This window comes from Aspergillus sclerotioniger (genome assembly GCF_003184525.1).
Source record: "Aspergillus sclerotioniger CBS 115572 chromosome Unknown BO94scaffold_20, whole genome shotgun sequence".
NCBI lineage: Eukaryota > Fungi > Ascomycota > Eurotiomycetes > Eurotiales > Aspergillaceae > Aspergillus > Aspergillus sclerotioniger.
The window spans coordinates 389,498-414,680 of NW_020291010.1; the positions used below are offsets into that span (position 1 = coordinate 389,498).

The window sequence follows — 25,183 nt, forward strand, 5'->3', positions numbered from 1 at the left end:
ATCGCCAGACTCAGTAGTCAGTACAATCCCAACCTGCGCAGAACAATAATAGATATAGATAGATGGGACCCAGTCGTATATCGTATCCACCCGCAGCTTGCACGGCCACTTCCATGCGCCCGTTCGATCGGGACATTGCCCCCTCCCTGCCCCTGCTCAAATGATCCGTGGTGACACCAAGGGTCGAGGACGCTGGAGAGAATCTTCCGCACCGGTCGTGCCATCATCAAAGCTTCAGAAAGCATCTCTGATAAAGTATCCTCCTCCGCTTGGGTGTAATCGGTCTCACCATGGCTTCGAGCTGCTGTCTCCGTCAACGTAGGCCTCCTTCCCTAACCCCTCGAGCAACATGCCGCTGAAACTGCTCTGCCTCCATGGCTGGGGCACCAATGTCAAGGTGAGGCTTTCTTTTCCGTTTGAGGTTGATATGTCTCACTTACGTTGATGCTGGTAGATCTTTCAATCTCAACTAGGTATGTAACATCCTGATTGATCCCACTCCCCTGGCTGACTCTCTAGGTGGGCTGATGGCGGACCTGCGTCGCGATAACACGGCGACATTCCATTTCGTCGAAGGCGATGTGGATTCTGCCCCGGGACCCGGCATCGCAGGCTTCTATGATGGCCCTTACTATAGCTATTACCACTTTCCTCTTCCCCTCTCCGATCCGGAGTCCGGGAATGCGTCCTTGATGGATGCGTATGACTGGTTGTACGATGTCGTCAACGAGGACGGCCCATTTGACGGCATCCTGGGCTTCTCCCATGGTGGTACCCTGGCTGCCGGCTTCCTCATCCACCATGCCAAAACCTATCCGCGCGAGGCGCCACTGTTCCGTTGTGCCATCTTTATCAACTCCTTACCACCGTTCCGTATGGATCCCGGTGGCGATCCCGTGGTCGATTCGGACCTGGGAGGGTATATCAACATACCGACAGTGACGATTGCGGGGGTGCAGGATCCGTTATTGGAATACTCGATTGCGTTGTATCAGTTGTGCGATCCAAACAAGGCCACGTGGGTGGTGCATAGTAAAGGCCATGATGTCCCGGGGGACAAGAAAAACGTCTCTTCTATAACAACAGCCATCAGAAAATTAGCAATCCAAGCATTGGCAATCTGGTGATTCTTACCTTGCTCTGCTTGTCGACCGCCACCAGTGTGGGGTGGCGCCAGAAATGAAGCTCCGATGGAAGTACCCTTTAAGTTAATGCAACACATCAAACATCCCCTGTAACAGTCCGGGAATTTTCCACGTAGCACACAGCCATGCAATCGCGACGGGTGTCGGGTCTTATTGCAATGGCACGTATAGATAGTGACGGCGGGCAGCCGCTGCAGCGAGTCCCGTGGAGTCCCGTGGTCTCCCCTCCAATCGGCCCGCCATGACTGCCCCCGCCGCCGATCGTCCCCTCATTCCCGACCGGTCGCTTTCTCCCTCTCCTCCCTCCTCTCCTTCCCCTCCCCCTCCGAAGAGCCATGCGGACCTATCCATACTCGAGCAGGATGCCTCCATGCCCATTGCCATTGTTGGCATGGGTTTTCGTGGTCCCGGAGATGCAACCAGCGTGGGGAGATTATGGACGATGATCGTCGAGGGACGGGAAGCCTGGAGTCCGATCCCGACATCCAGATGGAATCCTTCCGCCTTCTTCCACCCCGACCATGCCAGGCACGGCACAGTATGTAGGTCACCACTGCCCCATCCGGCATGTTGTCCTGACCGCACACCAGATACATGTCGAAGGTGGTCATTTTCTAACCGAAGACATATCGCTGTTTGACGCGCCGTTCTTCAACATGACAGGAGACGAGGTAGCGGTGGGTACATCTGGAACCATAGCCGTCGATCATATAGAGATCTGCTTACACTCTGCGTACTAGGCCATGGACCCGCAGCAGCGATTACTTCTCGAGGTTACATATGAAGGATTAGAGAATGGTATGAGATTCTATAACTGGCAAATGTTAGATGTTCACAATCGACAGCTGGCATCCCCCTGTCCAGAATCATGGGCAGCCAAACAGCCTGCTTTGTCGGCTGCTTCAATGCGGACTATACGGACCTTCTCCTTCGAGACCCTGACTCCATTCCCATGTATCAATGTACCAATGCCGGCCAGTCCAGGGCTATGACTGCCAATCGCATATCATACTTCTTCGACCTGAAAGGGCCCAGTGTGACCATCGACACGGCTTGCTCAGGGAGTCTGGTGGCTCTTCATCTCGCGTGTCAGAGCCTTCGGACTGGGGATGCCTCTATGGCCATCGCAGCGGGTGTCAATGTGATACTGAGCCACGAATTCATGTCAACCATGACCATGATGAAGTATGTTCCTGTCCAGTCACCTTTTGCCCATGGCTAACCCAGCCTCAGATTTCTCTCGCCTAATGGACGCTGCCGCACTTTTGATGAGAACGCTGATGGGTATGCGCGGGGTGAAGCCATTGGCTGTTTGATACTCAAGCCATTGAAGGAGGCTGTTCAAGATGGTGATCATATTCACGCTATCATCCGAGGATCAGGGTCTAACCAGGATGGAAGAACACCCGGAATCACGCTTCCTAGTGGTGTAGCACAAGAGGCTCTGATACGTCGCGTATATCAGATGGCATGTCTCGACCCAGTAGATACCGACTTCGTCGAAGCACATGGCACTGGGACTCAGGCCGGTGATCCAATTGAGACAGAGGCTTTGGCCCGTGTTTTCGGGCCAGGAAGGACCGCAGAGCGACCGCTGCGTATTGGCTCCATAAAATCAAATGTCGGTCACCTAGAAGGCACCAGTGGGGTGGCTGGTGTCATCAAAGCAGTGTTGATGTTGGAGAATCGCATGTTTCTACCAAATCGGAACTTCAACACCTTGAATCCCCGGATCCTGCTCGACGAGTGGAAGTTGAAGGTGCGTGTTCCATGACGGCCATATGTAACGTTTTCTCAACCGCCGAAAGGTTCAACTCGAATGCGAGACTTGGGGCACATTAGGTCCACATCGTGTCTCTGTTAACAGTTTTGGGTACGGTGGCAGCAACGCTCATGTAATCCTGGAAGACGCTTGGGGATATATGTCCGACCGTGGACTGATAGAGATAGCCCGGCCACCAGTATCGTGCGCCGTCGGGAATCACATCAAGCCCTTGGAGGCTCATCGAACTCGCGTCTTCTTGCTGTCCGCCTTCAATGAAGACTCGATTACGGCACACACTCGTCGCCTACGTGCATATATTTTAGAAAAAGGCCCAGGAGCAGACGATGTGTTCATGAGTAATCTTGCATATACATTGAATGAGCGTCGTACTGCGCACTTGTACAGAGTCGGGGTTCTGGGTAGCTCCGCTGCCGACGTGGCAGAAGCCCTGGCGGGAGCGGCAAAAGTGTACAAAGCTCCTCGCAGGCCAAACGTTGGATTTGTCTTCACTGGTCAGGGAGCGCAATGGTGCGGAATGGGAAAAGGCCTTATGGCTGCATACCCAGTCTTTCGCCAGTCCATCCGCAGGATCGACTCCTATATGGCGAGAATTCACGCACCCTTTCGTATTGCTGGTGGGTATGCTACGCCTCAGATGTTATGGTTGCCACCGCTAACATTCTTCCAAAACATCAGATATACTCGAGGCACGGGAACATGCCCAGCTCAGTCATCCTGTTTACAGCCAGCCAATTTGTTCCGCTTTGCAAATAGCCCTGGTTGATCTTCTGGCCTCGTGGGGAATCCATCCCGACTCCGTAACCGGGCATTCAAGTGGCGAGATAGCTGCGGCTTATACTGTTGGCGCTCTAAATATGGAGGATGCCATGGCCGTTGCCTATTATCGCGGTGTCACGGCTGGAAATTTGCCCACAAATAACAACCGGGCCAAAGGTACCATGCTCGCCTTCGGGATGTCTGCGGATGATGCCCAGCCTTATATAGACCAGTTGCAGTCAGGCAAGGCCACTGTGGCTTGCATTAATAGCCCAAATAGTGTTACAATTTCCGGTGATGAGGCAGCGATCCAGGAGCTGGAGGAGCTAATCCGCGACAAGGAAGTCTTCAGTCGTCGCCTAGCTGTCGAAGTTGCCTATCATTCCCATCATATGGAGCCAGTGAGCCACGAGTACTTGAAATACATTTCGCATATCAAACCACGGAGTGAAAGTGAGATAGCTCAGTGCCTGCCCAATCGATCAGTGGCATTTTTTTCCTCTGTCACTGGCACGGAATTCAGGCCTACAGAGCTAGGACCGCAATATTGGATCCAAAATCTCCTTGGCCAGGTGAAATTTTCCCAGTCTCTACGGACTCTTTGTTTTGAAACCCGTGGTAACAGGAACAACCCCAACCCGCTGGGTAAGAGGCGATCCAAGCGAGCTGGTACTGCGCGCAAAGTCAACGTTGACTTTTTGGTGGAGATCGGCCCGCATGCAGCATTATCAGGTCCGATAAAGCAAATTATGAAAGGAGATAGCAGATTAGATACAGCAGATATTACGTATGCCAGTGCTCTGGTGCGGAAACATCAGGCGGTCGTAACTATATTGACCATGGTTGCAACACTGGCATGCTCTGGGCTTCCCGTCGACTTCCGCACGATCAACGAGCCTGACCCGTCATATGAGCCTCATCTCATAGTGGACCTTCCCTCTTATCCCTGGAACCATTCTCGGTCTTATTGGGCAGAGCCACGGTTGAGCAAGGTGTTTCGGAACCGCAAATACCCCCGTACAGACATTCTTGGTGTGCAAGACATCATGTCGAGCCCCTTTGAGCCCCGGTGGAGGAACATTATACGTGTATCCGAAATACCTTGGCTTATGGACCATAGGATTCAATCCAATATTGTATACCCTGCCGCTGGATACATCATCATGGCAATTGAGGCAGCCTCCCAAGTTGCATCTGTCAATCCCGGTGGCACTATCACTGGGTTCTATCTGCGAGACATTTTGATACGGTCGGCCCTTGTTCTTCAAGAAACTTCTGCGGTCGAGGTTATAATCTCGTTGCGGTTATCTGGGGATGACGGTTCCTTTCAGGGCCCGTTATATGAGTTCCATGTATATTCCGCGACTGAGGACGATCGATGGACGGAACATTGCACCGGGGTTGTTGGCGTTAGAAGCCTTTGCACACGCCCTAGTGCCACAACAAGCGAGTCCCAGATGGGTATTGCATCCGACACGTGCGTCCTTGATGTTCAAGCATTTTACGAGAATTTGGCCAGTGCTGGACTTGATTACGGGCCGTGCTTTGCCAACATAACCCAAGCCTCCTATACCGACGCGGCTTCCTTGGCGGAAATCACCATCCCTGACACTGCCGCAGTGATGCCCATGAACTTTCAATACCCTCATCTCATTCATCCATGTACATTAGACGGTATTATACATTCATGTTTTATTAACACTGATATGACAGGAAGTCCAGCGATTCCTGTTCGCATCGAGGAGATAAATATTCGGGCCAGTATGGAAAATGCGGCTGGAAACAAGCTCGGCGTGCGTACTTGGATCACCAAGGAAACAAAAGGCGAAATTGTGGCTTCTATCGCTGTTGCGGAGAAGGACAAAACGATCGCAGCTTCAATCACCGGGCTTCACTGTCGACGGATCGATCAAGGTTCAACGAACCTTCAAATAGCGAGACTCGCATACAGGATCGAATGGAAAGCCGACCCAGACATGACGTCGGTGGAGTCCCTCTCAAATCTCGTGAAGGTTTTTACTATGTTGAACGATGAAGATCTGGAAAGAGAGAGGCTGTACGAGGATTATGCTCTATTCTATCTGCGAAAAGCAATGATTGATTTGGGAGACATTCACTTCGAAGGCATCTCTCCATTTATAAAACTTTACCTTGAGAGTTTGGAATGTGATGGGAAACGGGTATTGACAAGACCTATCTCAGAGCTTCATACTGAGTCCGCAGAACTACCAGGGCCTGAGGGAAAGGCACTGTGCACGATGGGCCATAACCTTCCGGCAATACTCCAAGGGCAGTTTGGTGGCCCGACTGTTTCCAATGACCAATCTCTGTGGGACGCCTACTGGGAAAGCTCGCTCCGGGATCCAGTCTACGAAAGTATTTCCAAGTACCTAGATCTAGTCAGCCATAAGGATCCCATGGTATCGATACTTGAGATAGATGCAGGGACAGGCCTATCCTCGTGGAGGTTCCTACGGCAACTTGCGCACTCAAGCAATAGCCCTCGATGCAGCCGGTACATTGTTACCAGTCCAGACGAAACGGTGTTTGAGACGGCAGCTCAAACATTATCCATATGGAAACGCTGGATCACTTTCAAGAAACTGGATATTACCGAGGACCTAAAATTCCAGGGGCTTGGTGATCTGGCGTATGATGTTGTGATTGTTCCTTATGGCCTACACCGGGTCAGATCTATTCAAGATGCTCTTGAAAACATCCACTCGCTGCTCAAACCCGATGGTCATCTGATTTTGGTCAACTCATTACAAAGCCCAGTGGACGTTATTCTGTTTGCCGACCGGGGAGAGACATGGATCGATAATCGAGCAACTTACTCCAACGATGACTGGGACATGTCTCTGAAAGCAGCTCGATTCTCAGGCATAACCACTTTAGTTGAGTCTGGGGGGCGGCGTTCCATGATTATCTCACGGCCTGGACATGAGCATGTTCCTTCTCCCGCGGATATTCTCTTGATTACAGAAGACGACAATGAATTATCTGCCCATCTACAGGACATGCTTCTCTCCACCTCTCTGGCTGTGGAAGTTACCAGTCTCCAACATGCCAACCCGGTGGGAAAGATTTGTATCGTGTTATGTGACCTCAACACATCGACACTAGCACATGTCCACAAAGAGATATTTGCAGCCATTAAGCGAATCTTTTTGGAAGCATCGGGTGTGCTGTGGGTCACACAAGGGGGGACAATGTTGTATAGCAATCCGGATGTAAGCCTGGTCACTGGATTTGCGCGGACAGCTCGCTCGGAATCTGCAGTTCGACGTATAGTGACTTTGGAGTTGGATAGACGGGATTCTTCGAACACGAACGACGTTGCTGGTGTCATTTATCGTGTCATTGAGCGCCACTTCTTGATGGATGAGCCAACTCCAATCGATGATGAGTATGCAGCCCGGGATGGCTTGTTACTTCTTCCTCGAATCATAGAGGACGCTGCATTGAACCGATATCTTGCCACCTCAAACGACCAATACATTCTTAAAGATGAATATTTCCAGCATGAAAGGCCTCTTCAAGCAATATACGATAGTGCTTCTCGCCCACAAAAGGTCCGCTTCGTCGAAACCATACGTCCCGACCTTGCGACAGATCGTGTGCGCATCAGGGTGCACGCCGCTGATCTGAAGCAACGAGATGCACAGGCTGTATTCAGCACTGCTACTGGTCACATGCTGGGATCCAGTTGCAGTGGTATTGTCGAGGCCGTGGGGAAAGAGGTCCATGACTTTGTCCCCGGAGACAGGGCGGCTGGTCTTGGGGACGGAACAGTGGCAAATGTGTATGAAGATCGGAAGACGGCGTTCTACAAGATGCCACCAGACATGTCGTTTGAGTCAGGTGCAGCTCTACCGGAGACCTATTGCTCGGCATTTTATGCCATCCATCATTTGGCTCGCATTCGTGCGTCAGACAAAGTCCTGATATGCTTGGCAGACAGCACCATTGGAGAGGCTCTGTTGGAGTTAATTTGTCTACAAAATGCCCACGTTGTCCTCCTTGTCGACACGGCAGCTGACAGGGGCCTCTTGTCAACTTCATACGATATTCCTAAGGACCAGATACTGTTTCATGGGGAGACAATTGTCGCCAATGACAACGCCCAACTGTCTGGGGTGGCGGGATTCGATGTCATTGTGAACTGCGACTCCTCCGATAACCGAACCTATCAGTCTCTGTGGAAGTATATCAATCGATCAGGGCGGTTTCTACAACTCTCCGACACACAGTCCATGAATGGTTCTAACTGGGCACTGCCCCGTTCCCCGGGCGATGTGATGTTTGCATCATTCAGCCTCGATAGCGTTCGAAATATGGGTTCAGACTTCGTGGATCAAATTTGGAAACAAGTCGGTGGCCTTTTACGCGGTGGAAAACTTCGGGGTCCTGTAAGCCCTACAACATACGCTATATCCGAGATTGATGAAGCCTTGGATGCACTTGTGTCGGATCAGCCGGCGGACCTGATAGTTCTTTCAGCCGGGCCGGAGGATCTTGTTCAGGTAAGTCGACATAAAAACCCCCTTCAAGATTTCAGAAACCGCTTAGCCATACTGACCCTTTAGGTCATGCAACCGAAGCAATCAGACACATTCCTCCAGTCCGACGCCTCCTACATGCTCGTTGGAGGACTGGGCGGCATAGGGAGAGCGACCGCGCTATGGATGGCTGACCACGGCGCCAGAACCCTGATCTTCGTCAATAGGAGCGGTCTGTCCCACGTGCAGTCCCAGGCCACAGTTCGTGAGCTAGCAGAGAAAGGCGTTCGTGTTTTTGTACATGCTGTCGACATCTCCAACAGCACCCAGGTCGAACAAATGATCTGTGAGCTAGCACATACAGCGCCTCCAATTCGCGGCGTCATTCAAGCAGCCATGGTCCTCCGTGTATGTCTCTTTTACCTTATACCTAAACCCTGCTGATGTAGACAAAGGACATCCACATTGAAAAAATGACAGTCGAGGACTACAATGCCGTCCTTGGCCCCAAACACACCGGCACCTGGAACCTCCACCACCACCTCCCAAAAGACCTCGACTGGTTCATCATGCTTTCTTCCATCAGCGGCATCATAGGAAACGCAACACAAGCTGCCTACGCCGCCGGCTCAACCTTCATGGACTTATTCGCCGCGTACCGCAACTCCCTTGGTCTTCCGACCGTCTCCCTCGACCTCGGCGTCATAACCGACGTCGGCTACCTAGCCGAAAACACCGAGCTCGCATCGAAGATGGCAAAGCAAGGATTCCAAGGCACAGGCACACCTACCCTAATGTCTCTCATCGAAGCCGCCATCACATCAGCACTGGACCACCCAGCCGGACTCGAACCCTTTTCCTCCCAGATCATCACCGGCCTAGGAACCTGGAACCCAACCCACTCGCTCCCCAACTTCGACTCACCCCTCTTCGCCCATTATCGTCGGTTATTCATCGACCCAACCGAAGATACCACCACCACGGACTCCTCCCCCGATACCATCCGAGACAGCCTACAGTGTACCAAATCCCTCGACGAAGCATCATCCATCATTTACTCTGCTCTCAGCACGCGAATCGCCTCTCATCTCTCCATCCCCATCGACCGAATCGACCCCAACAACCCCATAACCGAATATGGGATTGACTCACACGTCGCGGTTGATTTGCGCACCTGGATCCTGAAGAACATCGAAAGCGCGGTCTCCATCCTGGAGATCTTGTCCAGTGGGTCGTTAATGGACTTAGCTGGGAGGATTGCGGAGAAATCGGCTTTGGTGAAGGTGAAGGAGGAATGACTCGTCATGCGTTTCATAATTATTCTAGCTTTTTGGTCTTGAAAGATTGATTTGCGTCATGTTTGTTAGTTTGTGTGTTGTGAATTTACTTATTTGTCTTTCCTACTTGGATTATCACGAGTGGAGGTATGGGAGATTGTGATCATTTTTTATCTTCTTTTTGCTATTTACCTCGGTTGAATCAAATTTACTCAAGTCGTGATGGAACGGATTCTACCCTAGTACTGAATTGTCTGTAGTCGCTGGGGTTGCAGTGTTGATCTATCTATATGTTCTAGAAATACGGCAGTGGTCCATTGAGCTTGGGGGGGGGTTCGTAGACCCAACCCCGGAAACGATGGTTTGGCGGCGCGACGAGTTCGCAGGTTCTCTGACTCTTCCTTCATGCGTGGAATTACGGGGAAGGCATCTACACAGGAAAGGAAAGTATAGCCTGATTAAAATGAGGAGGGTATTTGTATTTGGGTAATCTAATGAAGCGCCATATCTGAAACATCCAGCACGTTACACATGACCATCAATACATCTCTATCAATCAAATGTATGTATTTATAGAGTAAAATAGGCAAACTCCCGGAATGCAAGACACAAGTATGTATCTGTCTTGATTAATCTTCGGAGGTAGATGGGTAGAAGAGAAATGAGAAGGGGGTGGGTTCGAAGGATGATGACAATCGTCCCGACGGACCCAATGGATTAACAGGATGACAGCGAGTATGATCCAGGAAATGAGATAAGGGGAAGGAAACAAAAAAAGAAGAACAAAAGGGTGTATCTTGTCTATATGCAAAACATGGGATACAATAATGGGTAGTGGGGGGTGCGGTGGATTACTCGGCCTGCTTGGAAGCCTTGGTACGCAACTTCATGAGACCATAGACCAAGGCGTACGAGCTGATGGCGAAGAGGGCCACGATGGCTGCGTCGCGCCAGCCGTAGTAGTAGTCCTTCAGGTTGATACTGTAAAGGTAGTCACTTCCTTGGGAATATTCGCAGACATGGCAGTCGCTCGTCGCGTCGGGGTTGATGAGGTTCATGCGCGCGCCCATCCCGCTCATGTAATCGGCCAGGTATTGTTGGCATGTGGATCCGTTGGGAGGGCTGAAAACGGCAAATTCAGATTTCTTGCACTTGACGGGGGCGTCGAAGGTGGTGAAGACCAAGAGACTGCCGATCAGGTAGTTGAAGGGATCCAAGTAGTAGATCCAGTAACGCCAGAATTCTTGGATTTGGGCGTAGGGCACTAGAACACCACAGAAGGAGGCGAGAGTTCCAATGATGACAGGGTTGATGAGGGAGGCGAAGATGGCATTGGGGGCGTAGGCGGACACGAATTGACCGATACCAGTGTAGACGAACTCGTACATCAACATCACGAAGAAAACGGCACCGGATTTGTTCGAGTCCGATGGGAAGCCAACGGTGTAGTACCAACAGACGAAGTAGAGGACAGCGCACATGCAGAGGTAGGGGATTTCAGAGACGATGAGACCGGTCACGAAGGCGATCCAGGAGTACATCTTGGACTTCTTTTCGCGGGCGTCGTAGATGTCACGACGTTCCAGGAAGAGGGGCTGCAGTTGGTTGATGACACCGGGGGCGACGAAGATGAAGTTGAAAATGGTGAAGAGGCGGAGCTGTAGCGCGCCGACGCTGTCACCGATCATCCAGAAAGAGAAGCCGTTGAAGATGGCGGAGCCGACGTGGAGGGCCAGCTTGTTGTTGACGTAGTCAGTGTTGCGGTAGACGGCGACGCAGGAACGTTTGGTCACGATGAGAATCTGCTTCCAGAGAGGCATGGCGAATTCGTTGCCATCATCGACAGTTCCAGGAGGCTTGGAGGCTGCATCGCTGACGATGTCATCGAGGTTCTTGAGGGCATTGGTGTGTTCGGGAGAGTTCTTCCAGACATCATTCCAGTCCCGACCCTGGGAAAGAGCGCCAGAAACGACATCAATCATATGCTCAGCAGGGTTGGTGCCTGCGGGACAAGGGGCTCCGTAGCGAGCGAAGTAGTCCTTGACAGTTTGACCGTTGTCGCCAATGTCACCAAAGTAGACCATCTTGCCACCCTTGGCAAGGAGCAGAAGCGTATCGAATTCAGCAAACAGTTGAGCGGAGGGCTGGTGGATGGTCACCAGAACAGCCTGGCCCACGTCGGCGAGCTTGCGCAGGAAACGAACCGTGTTATACGCGGATTGACCATCGAGACCTGAGGTGGGTTCATCAAGGAAGATAAGAATGCTAGGCTTCGAGACCAACTCGACACCGATCGTGACACGCTTGCGTTGTTCCACACTCAATCCACTTCCAACACGGCCAATGAGAGTATCAGCAATGTCGTGCAGTTCCAGGAGTTCAATGATGGTGTCCACGTATTTCAGCTTCTCCTCAGGTGGCACATGGCGCGGCTGGCGGAGCATGGCGGAAAACTCCAATGCCTCACGGACGGTCGCGAATGCTTCGTGGACATCAAGTTGTTCACAGTAACCGGCAGAGCGCTGGAACGAGACCGGCAGAGGGCGTCCATCGACAAGGACAGAGCCCTGGATGGTTCCTTCAGTTTTACGCTGAGCCAACACGTCAAGGAGAGTGGTTTTACCAGCACCAGAGGAGCCCATGAGGGCACCCAGCATGCCGGGCTTCACCCATCCATACACATTATCGAGCAGCACACGGTCGCCCGTGGGGGTCTTGACCGTGTAGGTGAGACCCTTCCAAGTGAAAACGGACGTGTTCCGAACGAGCTGCTTGTCAAGGTCACTTGCATCCTGCGTGCTCTCGTCGTGGGGCTTCTTGTTGGCCTTCTCGTTGACCTGGGATTCCTCGTCGGGGCGGGCAATCTGGCGATGCGCGTCAACCCTCTCGCGGGGAATGAGGAGAGAAGAACCGGTCTCGCCGGGAGACTTCCACCGGGACGTGGCAAAGATAGTCGCGCCAGCAAAGAGAACCCACCAAGCCCAGAGGATACCGAAATTGCGCCACACATGGGTATGGCTGTAGGACAGAGAAGCCAGGTATTGGTCTCCAGTGACATAGGTGCTTCCGGGGATGGCACCACCAACACCAGCGCACGACTGATGTCCGTTTCCGTTATAACCCTCGCCGCTGGGAATCAGATTGGTTCCCACGCAGGGAATGATCTTGCCGTGAAATTCATTAGACAGGAGTGCATCGAAACCATACGCCATGGGGTTGATCCAGTAGATCCAGCCGAACCAGGGGTGCATCTGAGGCTTCTTGATCATATAACCCGTGTACATGATTAGCGCGGAGATGAGGAAACCGGAGACCTTGGACGCGCCGTCGAACGTGCTGAAAAGGGCACCGACCGCGCGGAACAGCGCCGTCATGGTCTGAGGGGACATGTCAGTCAGTACTTCTCATGAGGATGGGAAGATGGTCAGTGACTCACCATGGTTGCAGTGAAGACGATGATCCAATACGTGAAGAAAGTGGCCGCGTTCATGGTGAGGCCCACCATGAAATACACGACGAGGGAGAACACGCTGACTTGGAACAAAAGAACGGGGATATCGGCAGTAATCTGAGCGATACAGAAGGCAGCGGGGTGGAAGTATGCGAAGCTCTTGTGCTTGATCAACACCGGCCGACCGCTGAAAGAGTCGGTGACTTCGGACATGGCCAGCAAACTATTGTAGAGCAGTGAGAAAAATAGAGCACCAGACTTGACGAATAAACCACCCGAGTTATTAGGAGCGGCGTAGAAGAGTGAACCAGCGATCAATGCCTGGACCAATGTGGCCACCTGCTTGATGAAGAAAGTGGCTTTGTCACCCCAGATGATTTGATATTGCCGGATGATGCAGGTCTTGACCTGGCTGATGAAGTCCACGGTCAAGGGACTGGAGTTGGGGAGTTGCTTGTTCTTTTCTTGAGCAACGGATTCCTTAAACTCGGAGGTGCGTTCGCGTGCCAGATCGGTGTTGGGGTAGTCGTATTCCGAGGTCATCCGCGTGTAAATGGGCGACTTGACATATTCGGCCAAGATCATGTCCGCGTTGCGAGGGAAGCGGTTCTCATAGCCAGCCCGGATCTTGCGCTCGGTGGGGACGGTGATACCGGTGAGATAGTCGGCCACGTTGGAGCCCTCCCGGCAGACGAAGCCAAGCTCCTCCATGAAAGGCCGCGCCTCGGTCATGGGGCCATAGTAGATCTCTTTGCCTTCATCCAGCACGAGCACTTTGTCGAATAGGTCATAGATACCATTGCCGGCTTGGTAGAGGGTGACGATGGAGGACAGGCCCAAGACGTCCGTCATGGCGCGAATGGCCTTGGTCCATTCCAGAGCCGTGCTGGCGTCCAGACCACGAGTGCTGTTGTCCCAGCAGAAAACGGAGCCACGGGTGGCCAAACATTCGATGATTGAAACACGTTTGCGCTCACCACCCGAGACACCGCGAACATATTCATTGCCAACCTTGGTGTCGTTCGTATGCGAGATACCCATGGATTGGAGGAGGAAGTCCTTTGCCTCCTGTCGATAGGCCTCGGGGGACTCGACGCCATTCGGGAGGTTGAAAGGGACCTTCAGGCGCGTCGCAAAATCCATCGTTTGACCAACTGTCAGGGTAGGAAAAAAGACTTCTTCCTCGGTGTTCATGACGATCTGGCCACGGTACTGGGCAGCCTCATCCGATGTTAACGATCCATAGCGAACCTCACCTTCGATCGATTTGTAACCCAGGCGCCGATTGGACAGCATTTTCAACAAGGTGGTACAGCCGGAGCCGGGCCGACCCAGAACCAAAAGCATCTCCCCAGGCTTAACGCAGCCATGGCTGTTCTGAAGGATGGATCGAAGAGGCGGTTTGTTTCGGGACTCTTTGACGTGCTGAGGAATGTTGAATTGGGAAAGGAAATTTTCGTTGACGGCGGCTTCGGCGCTGACGACTTCGACAGACAGGTTTTGCCAGGTGACTCCGAGTTCCTTGCGTTTGAAACCCGACTGCATGTCGCGCTCATTCTGTTGTTTGACCTGAGGCATCAAGGCCCATCCATCGGCCAGACTGACTCCGGGATTGCGCGAGGTGATGGTGGGATCTTCCTCCAAAACGGTGGCGGTGCTGTCGGAATCATCCCTGCTTTCGGGTACTCCCAAGGAGTACGAGACTTTCTCCTTGTCCTCCTCCATGATGGTTGAGTTGGTGACTTGACGATGCTGCAAGCGTCAAGGTCACCCTGTGGATCGGAAATAAGGATGGCATTCTGATCGGGCCCATGGGGGGGGCGGCGAGTAGCTCATATACTCCTGGGGGGAGCATCAGCACCGGCATGTTCGATGGGGGCGGTGGGTCCCTGAAACTTAGAAATCGGGATCAAGGCTATCTCCGAGCCAGAGACCCACCGGACAATTCGGGTGCAAAGAAGGTCCGCTGAGTCAGGTAGATTGAGAACATTCCGAGCTAGTCAGGTACGTGAGAACTGAGAAGTGAGAGAGAGGAAGAAAGTTCGAAAGAGTTGCTGGCCGTTGCTGGGGCGGATCCAACTCACTCAAACCGTCGGCTTTTGGCCGCGGCCAGCCAAGCCCGATCTTGCCTCTTTCGTGCAGCCCGGTGGGGCTCTGTCTTACCTCATTTGGACTTTTCTTTTTTCTTTTTTTTTTTTACAATTCCGCGACATCTATTTGTAGCAACCTCACCAGTCCCCCAAGTATTCCTATTCAACTGCAGGATTGTATTTTATCTACATACAGCTAACATAGTGACTAAGCCATCACTTTCTGTATATACAGCTAGTATAAGCTATGAACCTAGGAGCTCTCAGCCTCCACCGTAACAAAAATTGTCCAGACGGGGTAACCTTGTGCCGGGAGTGGACCGACGCCATTTCCTGGTCCCTGTCACCGTGCAAGTCTAGCCAATGAGATGTGTCAGTTTATCGGTGCTTGGCGCCACCGAGTCTCCGTCCGGAGTCAACATGTTCCTGTTCCTCTGAGTCAGCGGAACAAACAAGCTGTCCAGAGATCCGATTCGTGGGCAGCAACAGTGTGACCCGCTTGACTCGTGTCCTGTGGATGACTCAGCGGAGCCTCTGGGGTCCTAACCGCGCCTTCGTTACTGATTTTTCTCCCAGTGCAAGACATGCTTGGATCGATAGGTGTTCCAGAACTTGCGCTGTCCCAACTTGACGTGTCTTGCGAGTCCGAGCTTGGGTCCTTCTGGGTCAAGGATCCGATGAGCTTCGTGGGGGACAACGTCTACGCCATCCGGGCCCTGCTACCCGTCTATAATGACTAGGTAGCTCTGGACGCCTGACGGTCGATCCAAAACAAAGTGACCATTGGTCTTTCTAACTACCTAGCGCTACTTACTCGTCGCGCCGCCCGCCCCACCCTATCGGGTTGGGTCGGCCACCACTCGCCGCACCACCACCTCTCGCCGCACCAGGTAATTGTTACGGACCCCTGCTAGCTGAACGACTAGTGAGGCGGACACGTCAGGCAGAAGGCTACGCCCGGACAGATGAGGACTCTTATTGAGTAGAATCCCGATCTGAGTAACCAACAACCGGAGCCGTTACACGGCACGTGACCGTGATAAACATATCAGCAACAAGCTATAACGTGTCAGCACTACAACAGGATATAGTAGTATTATAACAGAACATAGCAGCGCTACAACAGAACATAGCAGCACTATAAAATAATATATCAAGTAATATGACATGACATAATGATACTATAATAAAGGATAGGATATAAGAATACTCTTTTATATACTTAATTAATTCTATTCTTCGTGCTTAATCTAATTATCTTTAAGTAACTATATATTTTAATAAAGCTTAATAATAACACTCATCCATACTTACTTACAGATAGTTGCGCGGCACTATCTGGCCTTACTTCTCTTTTCTTGTTCAAGACCAGTCACCTCTTAGATAGTCATCAGTCTAACCTATCTTGATTCAGTTCAAGGTACGTATTAGAACGGGAGCTAAGCTAACAGGAACAGGGAGAAGCAATCCTAAGATTTGATACATTAAGTACCAGTCAGTATAAGTATTACCCAGTGATAACTATTTATTATATTAACTACATCAAACTTATCGCGCGCCCCACAGTAACAGGGCCTGACAACGCAAGAATTGATAGATATAGTTAGTCAGTTACAAGAAAGCATCACTATCTTAGAATGATAAAACTAGTTACTTAAAGATCGCTTAACAGTCAAATCTGTTAAGGTCTGACTACCCGAGCCATTCGACGGCAATCAAGCAAAGCTCAGGGCTTTCTTGACCTAGTTGGACTTGTATCTCGGCATGAACAGAGAAAGACTTAAAAGTAAGATTAATAAGATCCTTTTCACGTCCACCTACCTAACAGGATTAGTATTTAATTAGTTTAAACCGTATATCTGTAAGTATCAAGAAAAGTCAGTAGATAACTAAGATAATAATACAAAGCAAATCTTTACCAGTTATACCAAATTCAAGCAGTGTCTCAAACAGACATTCAGAGATATTAATACGGCATGGAATACTGAGTAAAAGTTATAATGACTCAAGCAGACTGGATCAGTATCTAAGTATGCTTCAGAGTTTTTGCAAGTTACCAATTACTTAGATTAGAATAACAACACCTACATTATACGATTTAAAGAAGGACTCAAGATAAAGATTTAAGAGAAACTCATCTGGCAAGAATAACTGAACATATTGTTAAAAATGATTAAAGCAGTAGTCAAGATTAATAACAAGTTATATAAATACAACACGAAACGACGATAAAGTTAATAAACTAGTAAGTCTATACCTTAACAAAATAGTTAATCAGATTACCGAGCCAACAACAGAAGATCAGTATAACCTAGAAGCTTGGAATACGAAGATCCCTACAGACTGAAACTAATGGAGCTGGATGCAGCACAACATCAGACTTAACAGACTCGAGTGTTTAAGAAGGAACTCAAACAGTGCAAACAAGACTGCTTGTACTTTAGCTACAGTAAAACAGATTATTAATTAAAGAACTATAGTTAGAAATAACAACAGTCTCAGAAGCAGTTAAGAGCTACAAACCAAGATCAAGGCAGAGAAGTCTATAATATCACTACTATTCAGTATAAAGTTTGGATAGAATCCGCGACGCAGACACCAGATAACAAGAAATTATATATTATTCAGCATAATTAGATATCAGAGAATAGGATGTACTGTGATCAGTTGAGATAACAGGCTATCACGGATAAGCTAACAGCATTACCAAGTCAATAAGAAAATCAATAATTATCTGTATTATTAAATTGGACCATAGAAGTTAATAATAACAGTTATAAGCCAGTTTCGAAGAACAACTATCCTAGTATAGTTTAAAATAAATTTAATCTATTAAATAAAGAGTATAGTACTCCGTTTAAAGATCTTGAATCTAATAAGAAAAGACTTAGCAAGATATCTAATATCCTGGAAAAACCCTTATCAGAAATTAGTAAATCTTATTTATCACAGCGAGACAAGGATAAGAAAAACCAAAAGAACAATAAGAAGGATATTATTTATTAGTTAGACTATATCTTGAAAAAAATCTTAAAGAATCCAGCATAATTTTATCTAGAGTTTAAGATAATCATGCAGTATTGCCCACATTAAGATTTAAGATATTAAAAATCATAAAACAAGACTTGAAAACAATATCTATAAAGATACTCTTATTACTAAGAAGTTTATCTAACATGTGGATAAGATAATACAGACTACTATTATCAGCTATCAGAGATTAGCCAGAAAATAAATATTACTGGAACAGAATCTTAATGTAATAAACTATATCTGTATATATATTTTAAAGAAAGTAGAGATTACTGGAAATATAACAAACTCTCTTAGCTTATATACTATATAAATACTTACTTTATATATCATGATTAGAAGTACATTGCTAATTACTGACCTAAGATACCGGAAGTAATTAAGATTAAGATAAGTCACTATCTATATTTGACTTTTAATTACGCATGTAAAGAGTATCAGAAACATTCTTATTATAGATTAATATATTAACTAGTATATTTTAATAATTAATATATAATATACTACACAATAAAGATTGAAGGCTTGAGATTTCCAAGAAGATATCTATAGCAGTTAGAATCTAACTAGCCAGAACAGCAATTAGCAGCCACTGAGTCAGGGCTATATCTGAAAATTTAAGCAGTTATATTAGATTGATCAGCCCAAGTATTGATAGACTTTGAAGCGATTAAAAACTTTATGAACCCGTGATTCATGTAATAGCTTAAAATACTCAGATAATAAAAAACAGAATCTGAACTGATTACAGAACTAAATAAAGAGAATTTGGGAACTCTTATATTAATAATTAAATCAGAAACCGTATCTATAACTGTAAAGGATTACTATAAGTGTATAGACTTCAACATGACATCTTTAAAATAGTATAATATTATATTAGAGATTCTATAACTCAGGAATCATAACCTGCAGATAGATTAAAAGACTGAGAATCTTTAATTCATGAATTATGATTACCCAAGACAATACTAGCAAGAACCAGATATAAGGTCTGGATCCGTACAGCCTGCTACTTAACAAGAAGCTAAAACAAGGACTAAATAATTTATAAGAAGATTAAGAATGCCACAAAAATCTAATACGCCAAGTATCAGAGATAACTTAAAGAAAAATAGCATCTCAAGTATAGTCATACAAGTAATAGCAGTAACCAAACTATTATAGAAAGATTAGTTTATAAAACTATCAGGATAGGTACTAATAATAATAAAAAAGTACTGAAAATATAGTATTAACAATACTAACACAGAGATTAAAACAACTATCCAGGGACTAGAAGATTCATGGAAACTTCTAGCTATAGTTAAGAGTGATATATAGATTCCATTATAATATAAGAGATTCAAAGATTTGTTTAAGCAGTTAAAGTAATCTGAATTACCTTAGCATAAAAAGTATAACCATACTATTCCTATAGAAAAAGAAAAGTTACCGGTATGCAGGAAGATTTACCTAATATCTAAGAAAAAATTACAAGTATTATAAGAGTATATTAATAATTAATTAGCTAAAGATAATATCAGGCTTTTAAAGTCACTAGCAGGACATAAAGTCCTATTTATATTAAAAAAGAACAGCAGTTTACAGTTATACGTGGATTATCAGCCACTAAATATTATTATAATTAAGGATTAATACCTGTTATCTTTGATTTCGAAAATCCAAGACAAGATATAAGAAACTAAGTGATTTATTAAGCTTGATATCACGGATATATATTATCATATACACATTATGAAAGATAAAAAATGAAAAACCGCGTTCAGAATAAAGTATAGATACTTTAAGTACTTAATTATATTATTCAGGCTAACTAACAGACCAGCATTATTTCAGTAATATATTAATAAGGTTCTGAAAGAACATCTCGACAGATTTATAATTACCTATCTAGACAATATATTAATCTTTTTAAAAATTAAGAAAGAATATATTAGATATGTAAGACTAGTTCTGCACAAACTATGTCTATATTAGTTATAATATAAGTTAAAGAAGTGTGAATTCTATATATAAAAGACAGAATTTCTGGGATATTAAATATCCATAAAGAAAATCTATACTAAGCAAGTTAAAGTATAAACTATACGGGATTAGCCTCAATCTAAGAATCTAAAAGAATTACAGCAGTTTATCAGATTAATCAACTACTATTAATAATTTATGGACGGATACGCTATCTATATAATACTACTCTTTAAGCTTATAAAGAAGTTAAAAAAGTATTAATAAAGAGAACCACAGCAGAGCGTGTTTAAAGATATTAAGTAATGATTTATCACATTACTAATACTAGTACAGCACAATCCAGAAAAAGAAACCACTATCGAGACCGATATATTAGACTATACTGTTGGGATGTGTATGACACAACCAGAAGAAGATAGAAAGCTGAGACTAATTACATTCTATTCAAGAAAGTTAATTCAAGTAGAACTTAACTATAACATTCATGATAAGAAATTACTAGCTATAATAATAATATTTAAATAATGAAGAGTCTATCTTGAAGGAGTAAAGCACATCATTATTATAAAGATAGACTATAAGAATTTAACCTACTTTACAATAACCAAAGAGTTGACCCAAAGACAGGCACGATGGGCTAAGATTCTGTTATAATATGATTTTAGAATTATACACTGCAAAGAGGCAGAGAATAAACACGAAGATATACTGAGCTGTAGGCCAGACTATAAACTAAATAAAAAGGCTATCAAACCAGCCATCCTGAAGCGAAATACGGATGGGTCGATCAGCTATAATAAAGCTAATCTTGTAACAATATTAAAAATAGGAAATAATCTAACCAAATAATTAGTTAATACTATAAAAAAGGATAATATACTCCAGGAAATAAGCAAGGACTCACCGGATAAGATTACCATTGATGAGAATAGACTAGCCTATTTTTATGGGTTAATCTTTATACTAATCATAATAAGAACAGAGATTGTGGCTAGACACTATAACGAACTACTCAAGAATTATTTAGAAGTGGAAAAAACTACTGAATTAATTATAAGGAATTACTATATTCCAAATCTTAGAAAAAAAATATGTGATTATATTAAACAATATAAGACTTGTATTAAAGATAAGCCTGCAAGATACTAACCTTATAGATAAATATAAGTACAGAAGGTGCTACAGCAGCTATAAAAATAGATAATAATTAATTTTATTAATCTATTATCTGAATTAGAGAGATTTAATATTATTATAATCATCACCAATCGCCTTATTGTTACGGACCCCTGCTAGCTAAAGGGACTAGTGAGACGGTTACGTCAGGCAGAAGGGCTGTACTCGGGAAGATGCAACTCTTATCAGGAAGGACCCGGACTGAGCCGCTACGTATCACGAGTCACGTGACTGCGGGTATACGAAAGGGTATATGGTCGGGTATATGGTATATGCCTATGGTATACGGGATGGTATACGGAATGGTATACGAGGGACGGATATATAAGGACACTCCTTCATGTACTTAGCTAGTTCTGTTCTTCGTGCTTAATTCAAATTGTCTTTAAGTAACCTATGTTTTGGTAAAGCTTAGCAACAACACTTGTCCGCACTTACTTACAGATAGCTGCGCGGCACTATCTAGCCTTACTTCTCTTCTTCTGTTCAGATCAAGTCATCTTTAGATAGTCAACAGCCTGACTACCTTTGATTCAGTTCACAAGGTACATATCAGAACGGGAGCTAAGCTAACAGGAACAGAAAGAAGCGATCCTAGGATTTGACATATTAAGCACCAGTCAGTACGAGTATTATCCAGTAACAACCAGTCATCATGTTGACTACATCAAACACATCGCGAGCGCCTCAGCAGCAGGGCCCGACAACCAAGGAACTAATGGACATGGTTGGTCAGCTACAAGAAAGCATCACAGCCTTAGAACAAAAGAACCAGTTACTCGAAGGTCGCTTATCAGTCAAATCTGTTAAGGTCCGACCGCCCGAGCCATTTGACAGCAAACAAGCAAAGCTCAGAGCTTTCTTGACCCAGTTAGACTTGTACCTCAACATAAACAAGAAAAAGCTCAAAAATAAAGAGAATAAGATCTTTTTTACATCTACTTATCTTACCGGAGCAGCATTCAATTAGTTTAAATCATATATCCGCGAGCGACAAGAGAAGTCAGTAAGCAATCAGGATAATAATATAAAATGACTTTTCACTAGTTATACCAGATTTAAACAGCATCTTAAACAGATATTTAAAAACATTAATACAGCACGGAATACTGAGTAAAAGTTATGGCAACTCAAGTAAACAAGATCAGTATCTATATATACTTCAGAGTTTCAGCAAGTCATTAGTCACCTAGACTAGGATGATAATACTTATATCTCATGATTTAAAAAAGGACTCAAGATAGAGATCCAAGAAAAGATCATTTAGTAAGAATGACTGGACACCTTAGCCAAGATGATTAAAGCAGCAGTAAAGATTGATAACAAGCTGTACAACTTTAATATAAAATAATGAGAGAGTTAGTAGACCAGCGGGTCTACACCTCGACGCAATAACCAGCCAGGTTACCGAGCCAACAACAGAAAGTCAGCACAACCTAGAAGCTTGGGATACAAAGATCCCTACAGGCCGAAGCCCATGGAGCTGGATGCTGCACAGCATCAGACTCAAGAGACTTAAGTATCTAAGAAGGAACTCAAACAGCGTAAACAAGACCGCTTGTACTTCAGCTGCGGTAAAGCAGATCACTAATCAAAGAACTGTAGTCAGAAACAGCCTCAGAAATAATTGAGAGCTACATATCAAGATTAAGGCAGAGAAGCCTATAATATCACCACTATTCAACACAAAGTTTAGACAGAATCTATAATATAGATATTAGATAACAAGAAGCTACATACTATTCAGCATAATTAGCTGTCAGAGAACAGGATATACTGTGATTGGTTAAGATAACAGGCCATCCCGGATAAGTCAACAGTATTATTTAGTTAATAAAAGAATTAATAATTATCTGTACCATTGGTTTGGATCATAAAAGTCAATAATAATAATTATAAGCTAGTTCTAAGAAACAACTATTCCAGTATAGTTTAAGATAAAGATAAATCATTAGATAAAGAGTACAGTATATTACTTGAAGATCTTAAATCTAGTAAGAAAAGATTCAGCAAGATATCTGATACCCCTGAAAAACCCCTATCAGAAATCAGTAAACTCTGTTTATCATAGCAAGATAAGGATAAGAAGAACCAGAAGAATAATTAAGAGAATATTACTTATTAGTTAAACCATATTTTAAAGAAGATCTCAGAGAATCCAGCATGATTCTGCCCAGAGCTCAAGATAATCATACAGCATTGCCCACATTAGGATTTAAAATATTGAAAATCATAAAATAAGATTTAGAAACAATATCTACAGAGATGTTCTTATTATCTAGAAGTTTGTTTAATATATAGACAAGACAACACAGACTATTATTACCAGTTATTAAAGATTAGCCAGAAGGTAAACATTACAGAAATGAAGTCTTGATACAATAAACCATGTCTGTATATTCATTTTAAAGAAAGTAGAGATTATTAAAAATATAATAAACTCTCTTAGCTTATATACTATATAAACACATGCTCAACATACCATGATTGGAAATATATTATTAATTATCAATCTAAGGTACTGGAAGTGGTTAGGGCTAAGACAAGCCACTATCTATATAATATCTTTAAATACGCGTATAAAGAGTACCAGAGATATCCTTACCACAGATTAATACATTGACTAGCATGTTTTGATAATTAGTATATAATATACTACACAGCAAAAATAAAAGGCTCGAGATTTCTAAGAAGATATTTATAATAATTAGAACCTAACTGGCCGGAACAGCAGTTAGCAGCCACTAAATCAGGACCATACTTAAAGATTCAAGCAGTTATATTAGATTAATTAGTCTAAGTACTGGTAGATTCTGGAGCAATCAGGAACTTTATGTACCCTGGATTCATGCAACAGCTTGGGATACTTAGATAAGAAAAAGAAGAATCTGAATTAATCACAGGACTAAATAAAGAGAATTTGGAAATTCTCACGTTAATAGTCAAGTCAGGATTAGTATTTATAACTGTAAAGAGTCATTATAAGTATATAGACTTTAACATGATACTTTTAGAACAGTATAATATTGTGTTAAGGATTTTATAACTCAGGAATCATAACCTGCAGATTAATTGGAAGACTAAGAATCTTTAATTCATGAATTATGATTGTTCAAGATAATACTAGCAAGGACCAGATATGGGGTCTGGATCTGTATGGCCTACTACTCAGTATAGAGCTGAAGCAAGGATTAAGTAATTTAGCAAGGAGAGGTTGAGATCATTATAAAAGCCTAACGCGCCAGGCATCAGAGATAACTTAAAGAAAAATAACATCTCAAGTATAGTCACACAAGTAATAGCAGTAATTAAGTCATTATAGAAAGATCAGTTCATGAAATTATCAAGATAGGTACTGATAATAATAGCAGAGTACCGCAAGTACAGTATTAATAGCTCTAATACAGAGATTGAGAAGACTGTCCAGAGACTAGAAGATTCATGGGAACTTCTAGCTGCGGTCAAGAGTGATACATAGATTTCACTATAATATAAGAGATTTAAGGACTTATTTAAGCAGCCAGAGTAATCTAAATTATCTTAGTATAGAAAGCATGATCACACTATTCCTATAGAGAAAAAAAAGTCACTGATATGTAGAAAGATTTACCCGATATCTAAAAAGAAATTACAGATACTATAAGAATATATTAATAACTAGCTAGCTAAAGATAACATCAGGCCTTCAAAGTCACTAATAGAACATGAAGTCCTATTTATACTAAAAAAGGACAGCAGTTTACAGCTATATATGGATTATCAGCCACTAAATATTATCACGATCAAGGATTAGCACCTGTTATCTTTGATTTCGGAAATCCAAGACAAGATATAAGAAATAAAGTAGTTCACTAAGCTTAATATTATAAATATATATTATTATATATACATCGCGGAAGATAAAGAATGGAAAACCATGTTTAAAATAAAGTATAGATATTTTAAGTATTTGATTATATTATTTAGGCTTACCAACGCACCAGCATCATTTTAGTG

General features: G+C 44.8%; 3 protein-coding genes across 3 annotated transcripts; 2 read left to right on the forward strand and 1 right to left on the reverse strand.

Annotated features, from left to right (window-relative positions):
* Positions 1-65: 65 nt before the first annotated feature.
* Positions 66-1,127, forward strand: BO94DRAFT_520435 (putative DUF341 family oxidoreductase; the record flags this gene model as incomplete). Its single annotated transcript, XM_025610108.1, has 3 exons — positions 66-397; positions 455-473; positions 520-1,127. The coding sequence occupies exons 1-3, from the start codon at positions 350-352 to the stop codon at positions 1,125-1,127; spliced, it is 675 nt and encodes a 224-aa protein (XP_025465737.1). The 5' UTR covers positions 66-349.
* Positions 1,128-1,506: 379 nt separating this feature from the next.
* BO94DRAFT_496021 (putative polyketide synthase) lies at positions 1,507-9,688 on the forward strand. The gene is made up of 9 exons (XM_025609278.1): positions 1,507-1,683; positions 1,736-1,822; positions 1,886-1,943; positions 1,991-2,330; positions 2,379-2,904; positions 2,954-3,545; positions 3,607-8,213; positions 8,277-8,597; positions 8,645-9,688. Exons 1-9 carry the CDS (start codon positions 1,516-1,518, stop codon positions 9,485-9,487), a joined length of 7,542 nt encoding a protein of 2,513 aa, XP_025465738.1. The 5' UTR covers positions 1,507-1,515; the 3' UTR covers positions 9,488-9,688.
* A 423-nt stretch (positions 9,689-10,111) lies between these two features.
* BO94DRAFT_536913 (putative ABC multidrug transporter) lies at positions 10,112-14,968 on the reverse strand. The gene is made up of 2 exons (XM_025612145.1): positions 12,903-14,968; positions 10,112-12,843 (listed from the first exon to the last, which is right to left on the reverse strand). The coding sequence occupies exons 1-2, from the start codon at positions 14,640-14,642 to the stop codon at positions 10,318-10,320; spliced, it is 4,266 nt and encodes a 1,421-aa protein (XP_025465739.1). The 5' UTR covers positions 14,643-14,968; the 3' UTR covers positions 10,112-10,317.
* Positions 14,969-25,183: the final 10,215 nt, after the last annotated feature.